The 22,796-nt window shown below is 40.6% G+C and overlaps 2 protein-coding genes across 3 annotated transcripts in view; both read right to left on the reverse strand.

Moving 5' to 3' along the window:
• Positions 1–10,683, reverse strand: part of gprc5bb (G protein-coupled receptor, class C, group 5, member Bb) — an 11,446-nt gene extending 763 nt beyond the window's left edge. The window contains exons 1-4 of the mRNA XM_020635911.3: positions 10,033–10,683; positions 8,192–9,290; positions 2,462–2,574; positions 1–1,692 (exon numbers count right to left, since the gene is read on the reverse strand). The exon at positions 1–1,692 is cut by the window's left edge and continues 763 nt beyond it. Of these exons, the coding sequence (XP_020491567.2) occupies positions 1,648–1,692; positions 2,462–2,574; positions 8,192–9,290 (1,257 nt within the window). The 5' untranslated portion in view covers positions 10,033–10,683 and the 3' untranslated portion in view covers positions 1–1,647. The remainder of the gene's footprint in view (positions 1,693–2,461; positions 2,575–8,191; positions 9,291–10,032) is intronic.
• Positions 10,684–15,231: 4,548 nt separating this feature from the next.
• Positions 15,232–21,409, reverse strand: LOC109985544 (LITAF domain-containing protein). 2 transcript variants are annotated; one of them, XM_029277751.2, is made up of 6 exons: positions 21,300–21,409; positions 18,012–18,107; positions 17,840–17,893; positions 17,072–17,125; positions 16,831–16,978; positions 15,232–16,034 (listed from the first exon to the last, which is right to left on the reverse strand). In XM_029277751.2, exons 2-6 carry the CDS (start codon positions 18,100–18,102, stop codon positions 15,929–15,931), a joined length of 453 nt encoding a protein of 150 aa, XP_029133584.1. In that variant the 5' UTR covers positions 18,103–18,107; positions 21,300–21,409; the 3' UTR covers positions 15,232–15,928. The 2 variants fall into 2 exon arrangements, with proteins under 2 accessions (XP_029133584.1, XP_020491570.1); XM_020635914.3 differs by lacking the exon at positions 17,072–17,125 and having other exon boundaries at positions 21,300–21,405.
• Between the last annotated feature and the right edge of the window lie 1,387 nt (positions 21,410–22,796).

Raw genomic sequence — 22,796 nt, forward strand, 5'->3', positions numbered from 1 at the left:
GAATATCTTCTGTTCATTCATAATGTTTTTTATCCCCTCCTGGTTATGGCTGCAACCTCCCCGGTGCTACACTCTTATTGAGTGACAAGCACACTGGATGTTGATTTTTTTTCAGTGATATTTATGGTCTTGGTCTTGCCTCAGTCCCGCCCTGTCTTGGTCTTGGTCTTGGTCTTGACTTGGTCTTGACTTGGTCTTGACTTGGTCTTGATCCCTACATGTTTTGGTCTTGTCTCGGTCTCGGAGCACTCTGCTCTCGGGTATGTCTTTGTCTCGGTCAGTGTGATCTCGACTACAACACTACCTACATCGCAAAGTCTATAGAATGATTTATAGCCTTCTTGCATCCAAATAATCTTTGGGAAAACAAGCAAAACATGACGTTCATTACTGACCAAAATGGTCCAAACTGAAGATCTATAAAGTTGTTGTTCCAAAGCTTTCAGTCTCATCATCCGGTCTTCCTCTGCAGAAAGGGTTCACTGAGTTGTCACAGAATTTAAGATGTCTCAATTTCTGCTTTCTTTTCACTTGAATTGATTTTGTGGACTGCTGTTTACAAAGTCGAGAATATAGTAGAAACTCAACACTAAAACTATTCATCTTATATACATATGTATATCAAAATCCTAGAAAACACTCAAAATACATGTATTTCAACATAAAACGTTACACTGTTCTTATACATGCATCTCAAGTGATCTCAAATACATTCAAATATCACAATGCCCAGATATAATCGGCGCTGATAAAGTGCAAAATTACAACCTCCAGAAGTAAACGTATACACCGCAACATGGCTGTTGCAGCATTAAATGGCTTTTAATAATATTCTTGCTTTTTAAACAAGTTGTAAACTCGTCAGATAATCTGGCAGAACTCTGCAAAGACTCAGTTAAATGTATGACAGTGAAATGTACCAACACATCTGATAATCCACTGTGGAGCAAATACGATGAATCCTTTGGGTCGTTCCAGCCTGTAATATAGAGTCCAATAAAGCCGTGTGGGCGTATGAAGATAAGTTACATAAATCGTAATACAATATTTTAGCTAAGCTGCAGCCTGACGCCAAAAAGAAAGACGATGGAAGTGTCGTTTTTATGAAGCAAGCATCACTGATGAACTGGCAAACATGTTTACTCCACTACACTTACGTCATCCTTTAAACTTTACCTTACAGCAGATAATTCAGCTGCAACATTCACCAGTCCTTTTTGATATTGCCCTTTGTACTTAAACTATAACTCTCCTTAAACCTGTCTCTCTAGTGTATTTACAAATGAAAAATAAGACTTTTTATTCAGATTTGATTTGATCCTATTGATGCCCTGTTAATGATTATGATGAAAATGAGCACGATGTGTCTTTCTCTTTTGAGATTTCATATCTAGTAAAGATGCAACCCAGAAATTCAGCGAAACTGTATACCATCTGAGTTTGTTCTTAAGACATAAAATCCTTACATGTGTGCAGAAACACAAATATATCAGACACATTTATCTCCCATTAAGTCCATCCTGTGAGGCAAGTGATCCAGCCTGACGTGACATGTGCTGTCATTTACATCTTCGTCTTCTTCTGAGGCAACAGGAATTTGTTTCTATCACACAGCAGTGTATTCCTCTCCAGTCTCCTTGTTCCTTATCACCATAACCGTCGACCAGTGTAGTTAATCGGAGCTGTTGGCATCTTCAAGAAAGAGACAAACAGGAAGTAAACACGTCTTCTATGGCTGATTATTTTTTTTAAATAATTTTCCTTAAAGGTCCCATATTATGCTTTTTCTGGTTTTATATGCTCTTTAGTGTGTTTTCAAAGTGTCCTGTGCATGTTTAGGCACATCTATTTGCAAAAATTCAAAGTCCGCGTAAACGCAGCTTCTCCTACGTCCTCCTGTTAGCTGAAGCATTAGCTGCATGTAACGCTCAGTTCTAGCCCCCCTCGAATAAAATTTGTCAGTGCGGCGTCATTGTCAGTGTGATATCACTGATCTAAGCCCATTGGCTCGTTGTGGCAAGCCCAGCAGCTCATGTTGCACGCCCGTTAACTTCTGTAGCATGCCCACGATATGCCGTAGCCTGCGGTAGCACAGTACTGCTAAGGTGCTAATGTTTTTGCTTCCCTCAGATGGAGCCAAAGTGGCTGCATTCCCAATATGGTAAAAGGGGCGGGACATTTCCGAGAACCGTGTTGAGTGACTGACCAATTACGGCAGAGCCGACAGGCCGACCAATCAGATCAGACTTGGCACACGTGGGGACTCTAAATGTGGGCACTTCAGAGCCTTAGAAAGAGAGTCAGAAGCGAGCCGGTGCATGGAGCGACAGTACATGAAAACAGACACTTTTTTCGAACTTTAGCTATTGTGAACGTACAAAAGTAGGTACATAGATTAAATATATGAACCCCAAAAAGGGCATAATATGGGCTCTTTAAAACGTGTTTCTCCCATACTTACAGTTCCCCCATTCATGACCAGAGCCATCTCAGTGGGTTGGTAGACGTGCCCTCTGAAGGCGATGCCCGGACGTACGCTGCCCTGGTTACTGTGGTACGTTCCAGATCGGAGAGCTGACAGACGGGCAGGGAAAAGCACACACAAGGTACAGACGTCAATTTAATCTGATATGTTGACTGACAGAATCATACATACATCAAATTTACAACTGAATTTCCTACCAGTTGGGTTAGTCAGTGGCTGTTTACACCCACAGTAAACCCACACAGGTGATAGTAATTATCATGGTTGATAACGCTGTGTGATGGGAAGCTCAAGTCGTGTCTCATTTCAGAGTCTGCATCCTCCAAAGGACATACTTCAAGACTGATTGCATTACAGTGTTGTTGCACTTTGAAGGCTGCTTCAAATGCAGCCGACAAATGCCTCAAACGTTGCACGGAGGATTTATCGTGTGCATTGCGTTCCGATTTTAACGAAAGGGCGGACTTTCAAGCGGTCTACGATTACACTTTCAACTCAGTCCAAAAGCTAGCGATTCAAATGTTAAAAAGGGGGGCCTTGAAATTTCAATTATCTTTAAAATAATAGGTTAAGTTACATTGGTTATGTTAGCTTGTTCCGCTGCAGCCATTGAGGTTACTAGGCAACAGGAACTTGGTATCGACAGGGTGGGAGCAGCTGGTTACGCAAACAGGTAATCCTCTGCAGACCACCTCTTGTTTCAGTTCAGCCTGAGTGGTCTATGAAGGCTAGGTCTTACTTAGGATGCTACCCTGACTTGGACCACAGCTTACATGATTCTTTCCTTTCTTGTTAAATTAACTTTTATCAGTCTTAGTAGTGACCTCAAGTAACAAAGTCATTCTGACCTATGTGTTTTAATGCATGTCTACCCCACTATCTCCAACCCCAAAGTTTCAAATTCTCTTCAGCTGTCCTATCAATGAAATGCATAAAGCCCCCCAAAAAATAATACAATTAAATTGTTAAATTGTTAAGAGATCTGAAGTTACAGCGTTACAAAGAGGGACACGTTATTTTGGGAGACCAGGGTTCCACTTAATGAAGTCACATTAATACTTTCATACATTTTAACTTGATTCAAAGCAATTGAATTTCCATGAAACTTTGACAGGTAGTTCGTCCCTGGGTAAAAAATATGACTGCTCAAAAAGACAGAGTTGGGATGCCAGGCAGACGCTCCTCATTCAGACACTATGCACAGTCAGTTTTACTCCTGACCTCGTCCATTTTAAGGCACGTTGACCCCACTCTCTCCTCCCAACGTTTCCTGTTTGTTCTCTTTCCAACTATCCTATAAATAAAATGCTGAAAAGGATCAACCATTTCTCATAGAAATATGATTTTTAAGAAAGAAAAGATGAAGTTAATGAAGAACTGCAGATTACAGCAGCGTTGCAACAAGAATGTCCCAATCAGCTGTAGCTTATATCTGTGTCAATTGCACTTCTTAAAGCAAGATCAACCCTGATATACTGCTGGTGAGAAAATGTTAAACATCCGCAGCTAAAATGAATTCTGAATTTCTAGTTCGACTTTGAATACAATCAGCATCTATGTTGCCATATCTTGATTTTGGATTGTTATTCTTCTGATTAAAACCTTTGACCGGTTTCCTCCTCATGGCAGCAGAAGCTTAGCTTAAGGTGAAGATCATCTTTTGCTGTTTCTTAAGAGTGTATCCACAGTAGCGGCAGTAATGGATGTAAACAGACTTTTTTCGGCCATTAGCCAGCTCGAGGCATTCAGGCTCGAGAGGCAACTTTGTAGCAAGTGCTGCATTAAAAAATGTTTTATCAGTGATTGGCTGCAGAAAGTGAAAACGTCATATCTGTGACAAAGCTTTGGTTAGTTTGGACGTTAATCTGTAACTAGTTAAGATGTACCTTATGTCTCCGTGGTGCAACCAAACAGTGACACAACTTTAGTTAGAACGTACATAGTTTCAACTTAGGGTTTAGTGTGGCACCATAACTTAAGACACAACTTACACATAGCTGCTGCAACAGGCCACAGATCTCTATTCAGTGAGCCCCATTCACATTCTGCTTCAGACTGAATGGAAGAGAGGCCTATTCAAACTGAGTACTTTAAAAACTGTTGTTTGAGTGTGCAGAAGTCTAAAATCACTCCCTTTGTTCTGTAAGAGTCATTTGGAATTCAGAAAATGTACTATAAACCTATAGACTATAAATTAAAGTCAATTGGACAATACCCCAAAAAGTTGTTCCATCATACTAGATTTCACATAACAAAAATGTGTAGCATTATATATTAGTACTAATGGATATGTAATCATTTATATTTTCATCAACATGGCCATCTAGACATTTGTAATAAACCTGGCATGAAAAAAGACTGCCTGACTGAGAAAAAAACTAAAAAGATTCTGAGCATGTACCATGCATTCACACTCAGCATTAAACGTTTCACTTATCAGATGCAGCTCTTGATACATTAGCCGCACATCCAAAGCATTTGGCCAATCAGAATAAGCCCCAGCTAGCCATCAGCTATCCCCACGTTAATTTGAGTCATTTGGCTGGCAACTATGGTTGTTCATGATGATTGAGAGAGGAGAATGTGTTCGACGAAGACCTCGTGGTAAAACAAAGAACAACACTTCAGAGAGGGAATATTCCACTATGTAGCAAACAGGTAGAGGGTTTTGGACAGAGGATTAATGGACGTCACCGAGTTTAGTGGGACCACAAGCTGGAAACAACACTCATGTCTTATGATGATGTGCCATTTGTCTGCTCCCTGTGTCCAATTGTTCATCCAGTGGAATTTGTAAAAGAAAACTGGAGGTAACTTGAACAATAATGCAAATAAAATCTCAATTGGACGATTTGGTGATATCTTACAAGTCACATCAAAAAGGAATACTACAGTTTTTGTCAACCTGGGTCTACTGTAGTAGTCATAGTTCCAACCATGACTCCATCATAAGGCTTTATTAAAACATAAATCACAAGCTTCACAGCAGGAACTACAAGGACAGGTTATTATCTAACAGGGCAATTAACAGAAGCCTTAACTCCATCCTGTCAATCAAAATGTAAATCCTGTAGGATTTCTGATTATTTGCCCATGCTGGCTGGGTATAGCCCTTTTAATCCTATGACCTCCACAAGGCAGCCTATAGATCCATCCTGCCCAAATACAATGAGGATTGTTACGGGGAACTGTCCTATTAAATCTCTACTCGTTGTTTTGTAAGTGCAGCTGATTGTACTCCGTGTCATTTGGTGGCAATATCAAATTTGTTTTGAGTGTTCTGATACTCCATAATTAACAGCCAGCTTCCTCTTCCTGTGATTCACTTTATTGCGTTCGGGGACAAAATGTAGATTTGAGTTTTTAGGCGACTTGCTGAAGCATATTGACAATAAATTCCGCCACCAGAGCATCCACACAACGTGAGGTCGAAATAGAAAGAGGCGGGGAGCTGGTGTTTGTACAAAGAGAGCACAGCTTTAATAAAACAATGTTGAAATAAAGTGGGACCTACTCTTTCAGTTATTTCAAATTCAAAATATTTAATTTGACAGCCTTAAAAAGCCAAAAATCAAGACATTTATGGTTTAAATTTTAGTGAAAGAAAATGAAGGCACAACTAGATTATCCCATTATCGCTGAAATCTTTAATAGGAGCTATTTTAGGTAGTTCATTGACTAAATATTCTGTGCAGCCCACAACCACCCCCCACAGTGATTTTTCCATGTGGCCCTCTGACTGATAAAGTCTATTAGCCCTGATCTATAGGGACTTACTCTGTGTTACATAACTCTCCTCTCTGTATTACTCTACTTTGTGAAAGTTGGACAAATGTCCAATTCTCTGGAGATCAGGTTCTCCCTCTTATTTATCTGTACACTTGCCAACCATATCACAAGACTCCTGAAGTCTTCGGTCTATAGCAACACTGTTATTTCTGCTACTGCCTCCATTCTTTGTGTATTCTCGCTAATCGTGCCGTATCTCTCAGTCTGTTCAATGTTTCGGATAGTTTTGATGAGCAATCAAAGGGAAATGACTCACACATCTCTCTGTAAGCCTGATGGACAATAAAGCTCTCATGAGGTTTAATTGGATTATGGTTCATTTACAGCAGCTAAAAGTGAGTCACAATGTTCAGATGACAAACCTACAGCACTCATGTATGGTGTATATATGTTAGTCTTCCTGTATGCTGAAGACTGAAATGACATCTAAAACAACCTCAATAATGCCTATAATGTGCTATTCTGTATTCAGCCTGTCAATGCACCAATCCAAAATAATAGTTTATTAGACACCAAAAAAGGACTTCTTCAAAGTAGCAGCCTACGTACAGTAATAGCAGTCACAGCTAGCCAAATGTTAGCAATCAGTGTTTTGAATTACAGATTTTAAGATTTTAAGATTTCTTTTTAGTATTTATTCAAAGCTCAGATAAATAAAAAATGGCAAACGCAACAGAAAATCAGTGCCTCTCTGTCACAGGTCGAATGTCCATTCTTCGGATGATACATCACATCAGGAGCGACAACGAGCCGAGCTAATGTTGGCTTAGCGTATTTCTCGTTTCTCAATTTATAATTCCCTCAACGTTCTGACCACTGACTGTATTTTAATATGGATAGTGTATGCATGCGTCTATCCGTTGTACCAAAGTGAAGCCTAAATATCCGCTGCCGCTGACATAGTACGCTGGTGACGTAACCTGGAACCAAGCCATGCCCAAATGGGAGTTAGCTTGTCGAACAGAGGAATCCAGCCATGCCACTTACCAATGCACACACTTAAGTTACAGATTAAACGTCAAATATCCCTCAGGTCGGTGCAGTCTACAGCAAAACAGATTCTTGTGATTCACAGTTATGGAAGTTCAATGACGGAATTGTTAGTTTTTGTTATGTTTTCTCTAGCCTTCCTCCATTCCTCCTCTTCCCTCATCTTATTCTAATCCTGTAAAAAGAATGATGCAAAGCCACAATTTTCAACAGAGCTGTCAATCATGAAGTTACAATCATTTTCCCCATCAAATATCCAATAAAAAACAAAACTACTCAGAAAACTGGACCCTTGGACATAAATCAGCATGAACATATGTATCTCTACAGAATCCAGGTTTGACAAAAATATATATTTGACATGTGATTTAATTGTATGATTTGACCTATCTGTTAACATGGAGGAAGCATAGTTAACCCGTACTGCATCTAGTCAGCAGGGGGGGCTCTAAATGTTTTTTCGTCATGCCCAGGTGCTTATCGCTCTGTCTGTCTAAAAATACAGTCTATTGTACTGAGCCAGGCCATCTAACAATTAAAACTAAAATAATTACAATCATAGCATATCCAAACAGGATAAGTTAGTTATTAAGGCAGCTGATCCCTTTAAACAACCACCTTTCAGATTTCAGAGATAAAAGTATTCATTTAAAGTGTCAGGCTCCATGGAAGTGTGTTACTTTCCTTTTTATTCCCCAGAATGACCATGAATCTAGAAAACACAAAGTCATTCACCAATTTTGGCAAAAATTCAAGGCAGCATGCATTTATCCTTTCAGTTGCCCAGCAACAGTGTTTGCGTGACCAGCAAACACTTAAATGCCATATCTTTGTGCTCATCCTAATGGTTTCAAAAAATTGCCTCCTGAGTTCTTGATTTCCGTAATAGACTAAACACACACAGAAAGACACATTAGGTAAGCTTACTTGCTCCATGCTCCTCGATAGAAAAGGCCTGGTTTTCTTGGAAGGGTCGATGAGTGGGTGCAGGGAGCTCATCTCCAAAAGGTGGAGGAGAGGTCGGGTGACTGGTGTCGAAGAAGCTTTGTGTGTTGGACGATCGAGGTTTACGGAGTAAAAGGTACGTCTCAGGGATAGCGTGGAACAGCAGCAGGATCCAGCCCTGAATGACCAGGGCTACCGCCAGTGCAGGCTCATCAAACACCTTTGCTTCCTTCTTTCCTCCACCCAACCTCTCCCCCTTCCCCTTCCCCCTCAGCGTCTGGTTGCCATAAAGATAAAAACCCAGCCATGCCACCCATAGCAATGCTGAGGCCAAACTCGACAGGAAGAGCCAGACAGCGTTGCACTTCCATCTCTGCTTTTCATTTTCTCCATCTCTATCGTCTTCACTCCCACCTGCTCCATCTCCCCCCATCTCCCCTCCACACAGGACCACCCCCAGGGAGAGCCCCATAGCTATGAGGAGCAGCCCCAGGGTGTAGCTGCATGTCAGAGCAAAGTCTAAAGGTGGATATTCACAGGCTGGGTGACCTTCTCTTACTACAGTCAGCAAGACCCATTCAGCAGAGATGATGCCCTGGACGAGGGCCAAGGCCAGACCCAGGGCTGCAAGGGAGCTGCCTGTGGGGCTCGCCTGTCCAGCCACCAGCTTCCTGAGCCTCACACCCTGCACCAGTAAACTGGAGAAGCAGAGGGCGAAAAGGGGCCCCCAGAAGGCCCTACGGACCACACAGAGCGCCTGGTTCTTGCCCACAAGGAATGCTAATGAGATGGAGAAGAGTCCGAGGAGCGTGCCCAGGAGCAGGAGGAGTGGCCCAAAGCCGGAGCGCCGGGCGGGCTCAGGAATGGAACGCAGCTTGACCAGCAGGAGCACAGCGAGGACCAGGGAGCAGAGGCCTCCGCTGCAGGCCACAGCCTCCAGAACAACACCCCACACCGACTCCAGGTCACACAGCACCCTGTACGGGGGTTCTACATCCACACTGCAACCCCGGGGAGGAGGAGGAGAGGGGAAGGACCAGGCGAAGCCAATCAGTGGCAGGAGGCAGAGGATGACGTCCATCTTAGAGAAATACAGATATGAAGGGATGAGAAGAGGCACAGAAAGGGTTAAAGGAGAAAAAGAGAGAAAGAGAGGGAGAAAGGTACAGAGATAAACAAGTGGAGTGACATTGTGGAGGAGGATACATAGAGTGGGGGGGGGGGCAGTAAGGTGAAGTCGTGATTCATCACTGAATGTTTTGTTTATACAGCATCTGTGTGCTTCACAGTGTAGAAAGCCCTGAATACATATTAAGACCACACAGACCTATATCAGAGACGTATGTGTTTTTTTTCCTCTCGTACAAAAACACAAGCACATATATTCACAGCACAGAAATGAACTGCTTTTAGCACTGGGCAATGGTTTCCATGGGAACGGGAAACAGCGTGGGCTGACTACATGGCACACTGGGCTTTTGAAAAGTCGAGTTTCAGTACCCAGAAGCACAGAGAAATCTGCACACACACACACACACACACACACACACACACACACAATCACACATGCACACACAATGTTTTTTTTATACCTGTGAGGACCTTCATGGACATCATAGCCAAAATATTAGTCAAAATGTTTCCTTCACTATGATAAACAGTCACTATTCATGCCTGGAGCCCATTTTTGTGGCAACAAGGACGGAGTTGTGATAGAAAAGACAACACAAACACACAGGCACATACACACACATACATACATGCAAAACAGAACAGCATCACAACGATTTAACTCTTAAATCAACCGTCCATCCCAAACTTACCTCTGATAAATGTTTGGCTTTATATCCTGATTATTGACAACAAAAAGGCATCAACATTTTCCACGCAGAATTCCTTTAACTTTGAAAGAAATTCCTTATAATCCCAGTCGATGAAATCCTCAAGGCAGCAGACACAGTTTGCATTTTTGTCGTTGAAAATGCCTCTTTTGTTGTTCGCAGCGCTCAAAGCTCCGACTGTTTCAAAGTACAAAAAAACCCACCACCATTTATGTCCTCCTGCTGCAGTGTCACAGCCTGCTGCTCCATGAAAAATCCACAATTATGATGCATGCGTTGATACTTCACACACCCACATAGTCAAATATATCTTCTGCCACTCTTCTCTCTCTCACACTGTCTCCCTCTGTCCCCTTCTTACTGTTAACTCTGTCTGCTCATCTGTGTTTCTCTCTGCCTGCTGCACGCTGAATCTGCGGAGGTGTCAACAGAGATGCAATCCCACCTTTACTTCTCATCACCCACACACAGAGAGCATGATTTGCTGATGCACCTGTCTAAACAAGAGGAGAAATAGGAAGTAAGTACAGCATATAAACCACTGCATATCCAGCATTAGTCACTTGTTTGCACATCTTGGTGTTAGATCCTGCCTGCTGGCGCCCCCGTTTTCCTCACATGCAGAACTTTGGGAGATGTGGCTTAATCTTTGATCAGCAGATTGGACAAAAAACAACTGGAGGTCTCTTCAAGAAGATGCCAGTGGACCGTGTGTGTTTCTGAGTGATGATGGGCTTTGGATAAGGAGGGGCAGGCGGTCAATCTTAACCAAGGTGAGCCCTGCAGCCACGTGGTCGTCCTCGTAAAGTGTTACATAATACCCGTGAAGACATGATTCAGCCAAGTCTCCCATTAGAGTGGAGTAATCTCCTCCCCAGGTAATGTGCATGAATGTAGGGATGGAGAGACACGACATGAGGAAATACCAAGACATGGAACGACCACTGTGCAAGCTTATCGACTCAGTGTAAGAGAGATTGATGCTGATGGACAGTAGTGAGCTCAAACAGAGGCCAAACATAGGAGAGGCCAAAGCTGGTTTGTGGTACACAAATAAATACACTCACATACACAGATGTAAGTCAAGTAGTGCACACCTGCTCCCTGCTGTGTGAGACAGGACAGTCTAATCCAGATCCTAAATCCTCACATGCCTGGAAAAGTAGCCAAATAGAATTCAGCCACTTTAAATTTTCTTATTGCAGGTTACAATGCCTTCAGTGAGCTTAAATTACTTTCACTTACCTAATTGTGGTTAAAGTTTTAAGACTCTAAACTCTTAGGGAGAACCACCTGGCCTGGCTTTGTCAAATTGTGAAAAAAAAAAGAATCTGCTCGCAGCACTGCAAAAATTCACTCAATAATTTATCATTTAAGTTTAAAATAACGCACTATTTACCTTTATTAAATGCGACTAAATTTCTTGCCCTTTCCCAATTGCCTGGAAAAATATTGGAGGTGTAAAGAAGTTAGCCATGCTAGCTCTCCAAGTGCTTTGGCAAATGTCTAAAGTGAGCATAACTGGAGGAAGCCTTTGATGTGCCGTCACATTTCATAAGCACTTTAAAATATATTCACATGTATCTATATCTTTTGGCTTCACTTGAGGCAAAGAATTCCATTGTCCATTCCTTATACATTGGATGGTCCATTTACCCAAAGCAGTTGAATGTATTTCCTGAAATGGGAGGAGTTTGGGGAAGCTATAGAGAAGGATGGCCAACTGGAAGTTCTGGCAAACTGTCCAACAGTACAGTAGGGGAAAGCAGGGCTTGCCCCAGACTGTTATCAGCAGGGGTGGAGACCTGTTGACCCAGACTGGGCGGTAGAAGGAATACTTTGAGGAGCTCCTGAACCCAACGTGCAGTGGAGGCAGAGTCATAAGATCCCGGGGAAGCCTTATTAACCTTAGAAGAGGTCCATTAGGTAGTTAGAAAGCTGATCATTGGCAAGCACCAGGTGTGGATGGGATTCGTCCCAAGATGCTTAAGGCCGTGGACAATTTTTGGATGTCTTGGCCGACACCGGAGGGTGTGCTCCATTTATCGGGGGATCACACTTCTCTGCCTCCTGAGTAGACTGAATGTTTACTCTAGGGTGCTGGAAAGGAGGCCCCGACCAATTGAACCTCAGATACAGGAGGAACAATGAGAATTCTGTCCTGGCTGTGGGAAAGTAGATCAGCTCTTTATCCTTGCAGGGTTTCTTGGGGTGGTATGGGTGTTTGCTCATCCAGTCTACATGTGTTTTGTGGACTTGGAGAAGGTTTATGACCTTGTCCCTCAGGGGACCATGTGGGGGGTACTGCGGGAACATGGATACGAGCCATCCGATCCCGGTATGACCAAAATTAGGAGTTGTGTAAGCATCCTCGGCATCAAGTCTGACATCTTTTCAGTGGGTGTTGGCCAAGCCAGGGTTGCCCCTTGTCACCGATTCAGTTTGGGATCTCAGGGCACAGCAGGAAGGAGGAGGGTTTCTGGTTTAGAGTAGAGTAGAGCTGCTACACATTCAAAACATAAGGAGCCAGTTGAGGTGCGATGGACGCTCAACTGGAAAGAGAGGTGAGTCTGGGTTGACTTACTTCACTTGCTGCCACCACAACCCAACCTCAGATAAGGAGAAGAAAACGGATGGATGGATCTGATTATTCCATTACCATATTATGTTTATTTAGACCAAACATTCAGTAAATAGAAATAGAGTGAGATATGAATCGTAGATAAAAGTTGCGATTGTAGAATTCAATTACAGAAAATTAAATCTGTTAGATGAAGCTCACAGGGTTTGAAGGTTTTTTTTGTATTTTTAAAGATGTGTCTGAGCCCATCCCCCAGAAACTCATTAAAAATAACTAAATGTCTGTGAATCTCTTAGAGACATTATTCTTTAATGTCTCTATCTTCTTAGGGTATAAATAAAGCAGAACATTAATAACGTTTCACAGAGTTTGGGAAGCCTCAGATTCAGCTGGAGTTTGATGTTAAGTGTGTTCATCTCTTTTGTTTGGTCCTGTTTTACGTTTGAGTCATCTGAGAGAGACGCAAATGAAGTGAGCAGTGGGAGACAACTGGGCAGGGAAGTGATGACTAACTCAGGACATCAATCCCTAATCTGGGTAATCCAGTGGTCACTATGGTCACTGCTAATAAGGCCTTGTTAAGTATGGCCCTTCCTATAATCCCAGCTTCAGCTTTATCTGACCTCAACCTCTCGCACACATCGATCACACATAGTGGGCGCTGGGCACATGGACAGGTCACAAAGGTCGGGTTGGGTCATCATGGGAGTTAGTTTTTCTCCTCTCCACCACAGAAAGAGGATATTTGTAATTCATGGCTCAGAACTAATATGGGTCACGCAACTAAAACAACTAATAGTAAGAACATAAAAGATCCCAAATCGCACATGGGCAACAATGTTCATGCACTTTGTTAATTAATAAAATAATACACTTACCTTTGTCCGTCATGTTTCTGCATAGCTTCTGTAAGGCCTATTTGTGCATCAAGCTGGATCATTTATACATTTTCTATCTGAGATGCACTGCTACTTGAGAAAGCAGTCATTTGAATATTTCATGTTTGAAAGACATGTTGATGATTATCCTGACACAACATAACTGCAGGGAAAGAATTTTTATTTTTTTTGCCACTGCACCTTTGATAAATTTTGCTAAGTGCTGTTTTTCAGGATGGATTAATGTTGAGTCTTTGTAACAAAAAAATGAGTAACGTCTTTTACATTATTTTTGTCTCAAGAAAGCATTTGTTATGAATTGGCACTATACAAGTAAAGATTGATTGATGTCAAGTGGAAGTGTTGCCAGGTGAGAAAGGGGGTTGTGTCTTACCTTCTGTTGGCTCCATCTGCTGTCTACATGGAGAATTACACTCCTGAACGGTAAAAGTAAAAAGGGACTTTTTTTCAAGATTTGTCTTTAGTCAGTGGACGTCAAGCAGTAAGAGAATTTGATGTATCTTTAGCAGATATTTCAATATATATATCTAAGGCAGTATTTTGTTACACTTAAGTGAGATTGATTTAATAAACAATATTCAGGCATCTTGGTCCTCCAACAAATTCCTTCTTCTTCTGAATGTTCGCTGCAAACAGAGGCGCTGCTTGTCAACAGGCAAGGCAGGCAACTGCTTGGGGCCACAGACCAGTATAGGCCCCCTGAGGTCTCACAAACCTTAACCAAAGCAGTGGCCCAAAATGTACAAATCTTGCAATGGCAGTAGGAAACCTCCCTAAGGGGGTCCCATCTGACAGCACTCACTCGTGTTGCCCTGCTAGGCGTTGCATGCATTATTACTGTGAAAACCAAAGTTTGTCAATTAAAGTCAATAAAAAAAACTGCAGGAGAATTTTCCGTATATAGCAAAGAAAAAGAGAAACGGGGAAACAGAGGAAAAGGTGTATGCGTCAGGATGCTGGCACACATGATGGAATGGTAATGAATGCCAGTTCATGCTAGTTGATTTTTGAATAGAGCTGCTAGAATCGCCACTGGCTGCAAACTATGGGTCATAGATACATCACTGAAAGTAATGCATCCTGTAAAGTCACTACAGACAAAATGTATTTTCTTATATATCTCTATCTAACTTGTTTTTAAAGTACATGTCATAAATGCTTTACTCAAACACCACAGTAGAGGATCTAATATCCTGATTTTGCACGACATACCCCATGAAAAGTAAATCTAAACTCCTGCATGCTGTGTAACTTAATAAATAAACAGTTATTGGCAACGGTTTAGTACTAGACCTTCGTCAGGCAAACAGTCCTGATTGTGTACCTTGAAGTGTTCGATGGACGCATCTGTCTTATGAAATGGATGTACAAAGGTTTTTTCTATCCTCCATGAATGAAAGAAAGAGGCGTATTATTTGAGAGAAGTAAGTTGTCTTATAACCTTCATTATTTGGAAATAAATAAATAAATTGCCCTCATGTCTTTAGTTAGAGGACAGATCAATTAAATGAAGCCAGTGAGCACAAATGAACATACAGATGCAGTCATCATTAATGTTTTGAATTTCACCTTTGCTCCTAGTTTTTCTTTTACTGCCGACTCCCTGTGGCGTTTTTAACAAATGTTCAGAACAAAAAACATTTGTTTGAAACATTTCTAAGCAGTAAAATAAAAATAAAAACTGAAACAGTTACAACCATATTGTGATCCTTCAAAGAAAAATATATTTTTTTAATTATTGGCAAATGTCAAGAACAAAAATCTCAGAAAAAGAGTTTGAAAGGTGAATAACAGTTATGATCAGTTGTTTTGTTTTTTTATTCATATTTGTCACTGAGGGTACAAACTTTTATTTGGTTATTATGGTGAAAACTTTCAACTGTATATATAAAATTTGTTTCAATAAAAAAGTAATTTATTTTAATTTGCACATAGTTATGTTTATTTCAGTTAAATATTGATCTTGACATTTTCAAAAAAAAAAAAAGAATTTGATGTCATATTAGGCAAATTAAACATTTCCCCTCCTACAATGTTACATAAATGTAGCACTTAGTTATATTATATGGAGACAACATCACAAAGGTCAAGTCATGAAACAACAATTGTATATTTTATCTAATTTTATGAACTACTCGTTCCTCAACATCACTGACCATTTAAAATAAACAGATTAAAGAAAAAGAGAAATCCCTGCTCTGACAATGTGATATCTTAAACAGTCTCAGTACAGAATATCATAGGTACTATATGTGTTTGATAGAAGTTAGCTCAGAGCTCATGATGACGTCTGAAGTGTTTGCATGGAAAGGCTTGTCTCCTGTACAGATGTTTGTTTAGTCATGCTGACTCATCTCTTTTTTTGTTACTTCAGCAGAGTTTAAACAGCAGCTCTGCTTCACATGCGTTTGTGGATGTGCAGGACTTGGTTACAATGTGGGCAGGAGTGCTCCACATCCTTGCAAGAATCCACGCAGAAGGGGATCCAACAGCAAGGCCAGCACCTGGGGTGAGGTATCAGAATAAAATTTAAAGTAACACTTCCTCCTGTACACATCAGTGTGACCTCTGTAACACATTGTTAAGCTGCAAATTAGTCAACTGGCTGGACAACATGACAGGCCAAACCCTGAACAAACAGGGTGGAGACGGAGTTCCATTGTCACATACATGGTGGTTTGTATGGTTATTATTATGAAAAGAATGAGAACTATGAAAAGAAACAATTATGACACGTGATTAAGTATGTTTCCATGAAGTCTTTGTCAATTATATTACAAAACACAAATATGAAGACTCACTGACACATGAGGAAAAAAAGATGGAGTAAATTATTCAAATATTTCAGTTAGCTTCTCGGTCAGATGGACCGATATATATATATATCTTTGTTTATTAGCTTGTTGCTAACACATACTGGAAAATGGCATCAATGGCTAACAGAATTTACATCTTGATAAATTTCACAATCTATATTACTTAACATATTCAACAAACAACACAATATGAACTTGTACTTATAGGCATATATTTCAGAAACTCTGTGGAGACAAACTTAAAAAAAACTGCTGACTCATGCTAGTCTGGTCTGCTGCTCTGATCCTTCTTTATAAACAGCCAATGCTCTGATCCAGTGACACTGCATAATCGCTCTTTGTCTCAGTTACTTCTGCATCGTTATATAGGCTCATATATACACTGTTTGTTTGTCTTAAAGTTTTAAAAATGAAAAAAAGAGGTGGGGGTTGTAACTGAATTGTTCCAGGTTTGTGTTTGCGTGTGTGTTTGTTTTATACTCACAGGAAAAGTCCAAGTCCACCACAGATCAGCCAGGTGAGCAAACCACTTTTGTACTCCACTCTCGTAACAACACTGTTATGGCAATGAGCACAAACCATCTGTCCAGGAGCCTCCGTGGGTAGCTGCTGCACCACCACCACTTGGTTCACTGTAATGAAGACGCAAAAAACCACTTAACTTCTCTCTTCACATTTTTCTGCATTTTTCATTTTGTGAGAAACCTTTGAAGAGAGACCCTCACCAGGCTGTACCACCTGAAACTGCTGTTGACTGTACATGTAGGAAGGATGCTGAGCTGGATAGGGGGAATCATAGGTTTAAATCAGGGGTGTCCAAAGTGCGGCCTGAGGGCCATTTGCGGCCCTTGAGGGGATTTGACGGATTGCGGCACGTGACTTCAAATGAAGAATCAGAAGATTTTGGCCAGATTAAGATTGGCACATTATCTTGTTTTTCTTTTTCATGTTAACAAGGGCTGAACAATATTCCTAAAATAGAAAATATTCATGACAATGTGTGTTGTTGTTTTTTTTAAATCTACAGCTTTTACTATTTTCCACATAGTAAAAGCAACATAGTTTTTTGGAAACTATGAAAAAAAACTCAGTTTTTGCAAACAAGCGGACTGTTGTTTAACCATTTAATGACCTGAGCTAAATGCAGAAAGCTTTTCCAAAGAAATGAACCACGTTACAGGTTTGATTCTGAGAAGAAAATAAAATAAAGTAGAACAAAGAAATCTAAATATTTGATTTCCTTTTATTAAAGGGTTTCTTTAGAGAGCCCTTTGATTCTGATCTACAAAGCCTTACTATTTTTTCAACTATATCTTAAAAAACAAAACCTGTGGCCCGCGAGCAATTCTTACACGACAATTTTGGCCCGCAAGAAAAAAAGTTTGGACACCACTGGTTTAAATGACAGAATGAGAAACAAGCTGACTAGGAGAAACTCTACAGTTCAAGAGGAAAATGTGCCAAATAAAACAAATAATTGTATCTGTTCTCACCAGGCTGTGCCATCTGAGGCTGCTGTTGACTGTACGCATAGGAAGGATGCTGAGCTGGATAGGAGGAATCACAGGTTTAAATGACAGAATGAGAAACAAGCTGACTAGGAGCAACGTTACAGTTCAAGAGGAAAATGTGCCAAATGTGCCAAATAATTTTATCTGTTCTCACCAGGCTGGGGTGGGTAGGCTGCATGACCCATGGGAGGGCCGGGGTAAGGCGGTGCTGCCATTTCAAAGGGAGGTCCCTGGCCTTTTTCCATGATATCTGTTTGAGGAGTAAGAGAGAAAAGTCCTTAGGAAGAGAAAATACTGAAACCCTCTGTACTCAACCTGGATGGGTCACTCTATTTTTGCAGTGTCTCTCCTACGAAAGTGTGAAAACTTGCTTATCGAGTTAAGGAGCATTTTAAAACTGCTTACATGCAAGCCAGCTGGTTTGGTGGCATTATGTTTGAACTATCTAACATGAAGCTACACTCAGGAGTGACTGTGAGAGATGACCCATTCCTTTTTGTCAGATACACTCTCAAATCTCCATTTTACCCAAAAGACAAAAAAGGGACGGATGTGCATGGCTGAAAGGACCCAATGCCATTTCACAGAAAAGTGTTGGCCGGTTCAGCCAATACAAGTTATAAAAATAAAAAAAACTACTATGGATTTTTATTGCAACATAGAGAGTATGGTCACGGTCTATACACCATTTCATGTGTGTGCCATTTTTGCCCCTATTAGGTAGCACAGCTGAAGAGAGACGGGACACATTGGGAGGAGACAGTGGGGGAAGACATGCAGCAACGGGCCGAGGTCGGTATCGAACCCTTGGCAGCGGCAATGAGGACTATAGCCTCTGTACATGGGGTGCATGCCATAACATAGCTTGGCTATCTCTAGACCTGCTCTCCTTAGAAAAGAGAACAGTGAATACATCATTGTTTACTTTTGTATGCAAAGCTAAGAAGTTGTTTTGAATTGGCTGTGCAAATACAAAAAAAACACAAAGTGACACATTTAGAAAAGAGGGCACAAAGTAAGTAGTGAAGCATAAAGTGTGACTTAACGATTTAACTTCACTTTCAGGGGGAGTGATGCTTATCATTCCACTTAAGTTTGGCAGCTGCTCAAATATGTGACCCGTCCCTTTGCTGCTGCTTCAGACCTTATGTGTGTGTGTGCGTATGTGTGTGTGTGTGTGTGTGTGTGTGTGTGTGTGTGTGTGTGTGTGTGTGTGTGTGTGTGTGTGTGTGTGTGTGTGTGTGTGTGTGTGTGTGTGTTGTTGTGTAAGCGAAGTTTCAGCATAACGTCTTGGGGCTGCCTTAGAGAGATCTTTCCACTACACCTTAAGAAAACACAGGCAAATACACAAATCTCAAGCAAATGAGGGGTGTGTTGTAACGAGCACATCACACTGCAGATAAAGGAAACACAAACAAATACACAAAGGCTGCATGCCCAACACTAGAACACAATTAAATACAATTTCCATTCAGACTGATTTTGACATAAACTTTGGTCTACTAGGTGCATGGGTGTTTAAAATAAAATGAGCAGATGAAAAATTAGGAAAAAAAATAGAAATCATCTCATGTTAAATTTAAAGTTTTTACAACTAAGACATTCTGATGTTTACAAATCCATAGTCCAGCACACTCTCGTTAGTGATTATATTAAAGGGGTCTCTCCCTCTCTGCCCCACAGAGCAGCAGGTTGGCAGAGATGACCTGTCATACAACAAATTAGTATAGACTCGGGATTTCACTTTAAATTTACAATTAGTCTTTCCCATCTTTGCTGTGCTCATTTTTTTTTTTTTGGAATTAAAGGCCCATCTCGTTTTGAGACCTGTCTCAAATAAAAACTGGGTCTTTTTACAGAATGATGTTTATAGCCCAGGCTATAAATTGAGGTTATTCAGGCAGTTGCTTAGCTTTCAGCCTTTTTTTCATGACAGATAATTGTACTTCACATCGAGAAAGCACAAGAGTTCAAAACAAAATCATGGGCGACAGTGATATTGCAGTTTAAAGCAACAATATGTATCTTTTCCACATTCAAATATTAGTTCTAGTCCGATATTAAGCTGCCTACGTCAACACACTGTGTTTTATAACAGTGCAGTTATACTCAGAGACCTTTGGTGGGCACCAAAGAAGAAGAACAAGATATACTTTATTAATCTCCTGAAGGGAAATTCAGTTTTACACTCTGCTGAACATGCTACACACATGGACATGCACTAATAGAGAGACATCTGTGATGAGCCTTCCTGAGCTGGTGGTCTGGCGCCTTGCTCAAGGGCACCTTGGCACTTCTCAAGACGTGAACCTGCACCTCTCCAACTACCAGACCGAATTCCAGACTTGGTCCGCACTAGGACATGAACTGGCGACTCTCTGCTTCCTAACCCAAGTCCCTACAGAATGAACTGCCACCCCAAGTGCACCAAACCGAGTTCCTCCATAAGGTCGCTAATAAGTTAAAAAGTTTTGCTGTGGGTAATATCAATACAATCGTGATTACAGTCACAGGAAGTAAGAAGTCAAACCTCAGACTGACAATATCTTCAGTTCTATATTTGTTTGTGAATATAAGATGTATGTGTATTTCTGATCAAATCTACAATCATCCCACAGTTTGCCAAAAAGGTCAAGGTTACTTTTCAGCTTTTAATCCCATTTCAAAATGCTCCCAAGTGGTTGAGTTTTTTTAAGAAGACGAGAGCTTTTGAAAGTTCTTTTTGTAAAGCCTAAAAGGTCAAGAATACATTTTTGTGTTTTTAAAATGTTGTGTTTTTTGTCTTAGGCGTGAGTTGAGCTCTTTCAGACAAATCAGAGCATGCAGGGAGGTAAAGACAGCTTACTGACAAGACAAGGGAACTCAAAATGGGAGTGCGAGCAGTGATGTATCCCGTCTGACCTGTTCTATCAGACTTCCTGTGACAGGCCAAAGCCTTCTAGTGGACTCTAGTCCACAAGAAAACATATAGAATTCACACTCTTCACATGTTGGGATTGAGTTTAGGTGTGTTACTGTACATGATTGCAGGTGCAGGACATACAACATGCTTTTCATTGACTTGTGTTTTAATAAGGTCATTTTTATTTATGTATTTATTTTTTTATTAAATTATTTCAGCTCATTTCAAATGCAGTGATTCATTCAGTCTAGTTCAAGACATTTTCCCTCTTTTTTCCTCCTGTTTATTTTCTTATAAAGAGCAAAGCTGTAACTGAGTTTCAGAGTGTACCAAGATAAATGATTGTTTAAAACTTCATAACAAACTTACTCGACCTATAGCTGCAAAAAAAAACAAAAAAACATGCTGTTCTTTAAAAGGACAAAATCAGAATAGACTAGAGATTTTCATTTTCTGCTTGCTTGCTTGTAGTATTTCTTCCTCCTCTAAACCTTTGTTAGTATTTTTATTCTGTCTGAGGAAAGAGGTACGGCTGCCTACCTTGTTGAAGAGTTGAAGATGTTGCTTCCAAGCCTGTTTGCAGCTTCTCCGTCTGATGTAGAATGAGAGAAAAGGAAGAAGACAAAGCAGGCAAATGTCACTGCTAAGTGCCTGAAAGAAGGTGGAGCAACATTGTGAAATTCCTGGCAAACATTTGGTCACAGGTGTGTTTCATTTTGTATGTGGAGAATTTCATGATGGTATTTTACAGTAAAGGCTAACATTTGCTTCCCTTAACTTCTGTTTGATGTGCCATATCAAAAACTGCACTGAAAGTTATCAGTTTATGTTGCATAAAGTCTCAGGAAGGTGTTTGCAGGTCAACACCTCCCCAATAGTTTAAACTAGACAATTTGCATTTACCTGCGGAAAATGCGTGGGAATGCTGACCACTGAAATGTTTTGCAAAACACTGCTGAATGAAGAAGAATCAGCAGAAACAGCTGAAGGAATAGCAGAAGATGAAGAAAAAGTAGATGTAGAAGAAGAGGAAATAGTAAAAGAAGTAGTAGTAGAAGAAGAAAAAGTAGGAAAATCAGAAGAAGAAGAAGTAGAAGAAGAAAAGCAGAAGAAGCAGAATAACAAGAAGTAAAAGCAGAAGAACAAGTAGAAGAAGTAAAAGCAAGCGAACAAGAAGTAGAAGAAAAGTAGTAAAAGCAGGTCTTATTATAATAAGATAAGATATATAATAATAAAGATTTGGATAACAATAGTGTGAATGCTGTATTACAGCATTAAAATTATTATTTATTCACTAATAATAATAATAAAGATTTGGATAACAATAGTGTGAATGCTGTATTACAGCATTAAAATTATTATTTATTCACTAATAATAATAATAAAGATTTGGATAACAATAGTTACTTATAATCTCGTCCTCTTATCAATAGAAGGTAGATGTGTGTGTGTGTGTGTGTCTGTGTGTGTGTGTGTGTGTGTGTGTGTGTGTGTGTGTGTGTGCGTGCGTGCGTACGTGCGTGCGTGCGCGTGCGTGCACGTGTGTGTGTGTGTGTGTGTATCTTGGTGTGGAGGGAGGCTTGGGAGGGTTGTAGGTTTTAGGTTAGGGAATGTGGCTATGATGTTATCTGTTTTTTTCAGCTCTTTTTTTATATAATCCAATCCTTGCTCTTTGCTGCTGTAACACTGTAAAGTTCCCCGTTTGTGGGATGAATTATTTTATCTTAATCCTGTTTGGTATAGATTAACTGTGTGTTGTACTTTGTATCGTTTGTGTGTATACCTGCCCAAGGACTGCAGATGGAATCTAGTTAAATCTGGTGCGATGCATCTCCTCTCATTGATCGAGATGTCCCACCTCTTCTCTGGCTCAGTAAATGCTTCTGAAACCATTTCAGTGTAATGGCTCAAGTTGTAATACATTTTAAGTGAAACTTACATGTGGCGTTCACAAAAGAAACATCAAGTCATCCAAATAAATTCACAGAATTCACGACAATCAAATGCAGGAGTAAAGCAGGACCAGCAGAGGGCGCA

This window comes from Labrus bergylta, chromosome 1 (assembly GCF_963930695.1).
Source record: "Labrus bergylta chromosome 1, fLabBer1.1, whole genome shotgun sequence".
Lineage (NCBI taxonomy): Eukaryota > Metazoa > Chordata > Actinopteri > Labriformes > Labridae > Labrus > Labrus bergylta.

What these genes read in the sequence shown, in the direction of transcription:
- LOC109985544 (XM_029277751.2), bottom strand. Translation starts at nt 18,102, where the DNA reads ATGGAAAAAGGCCAGGGACCTCCCTTTGAAATGGCAGCACCGCCTTAC. An exon ending in AGCCTACCCACCCCAGCCTG is followed by an intron (nt 17,894 to 18,011) that starts GTGAGAACAGAT and finishes CCTCCTATCCAG; the next exon opens with CTCAGCATCCTTCCTATGCG. An exon ending in GGTGGACTTGGACTTTTCCT is followed by an intron (nt 16,035 to 16,830) that starts GTGAGTATAAAA and finishes ACCTCACCCCAG; the next exon opens with GTGCTGGCCTTGCTGTTGGA.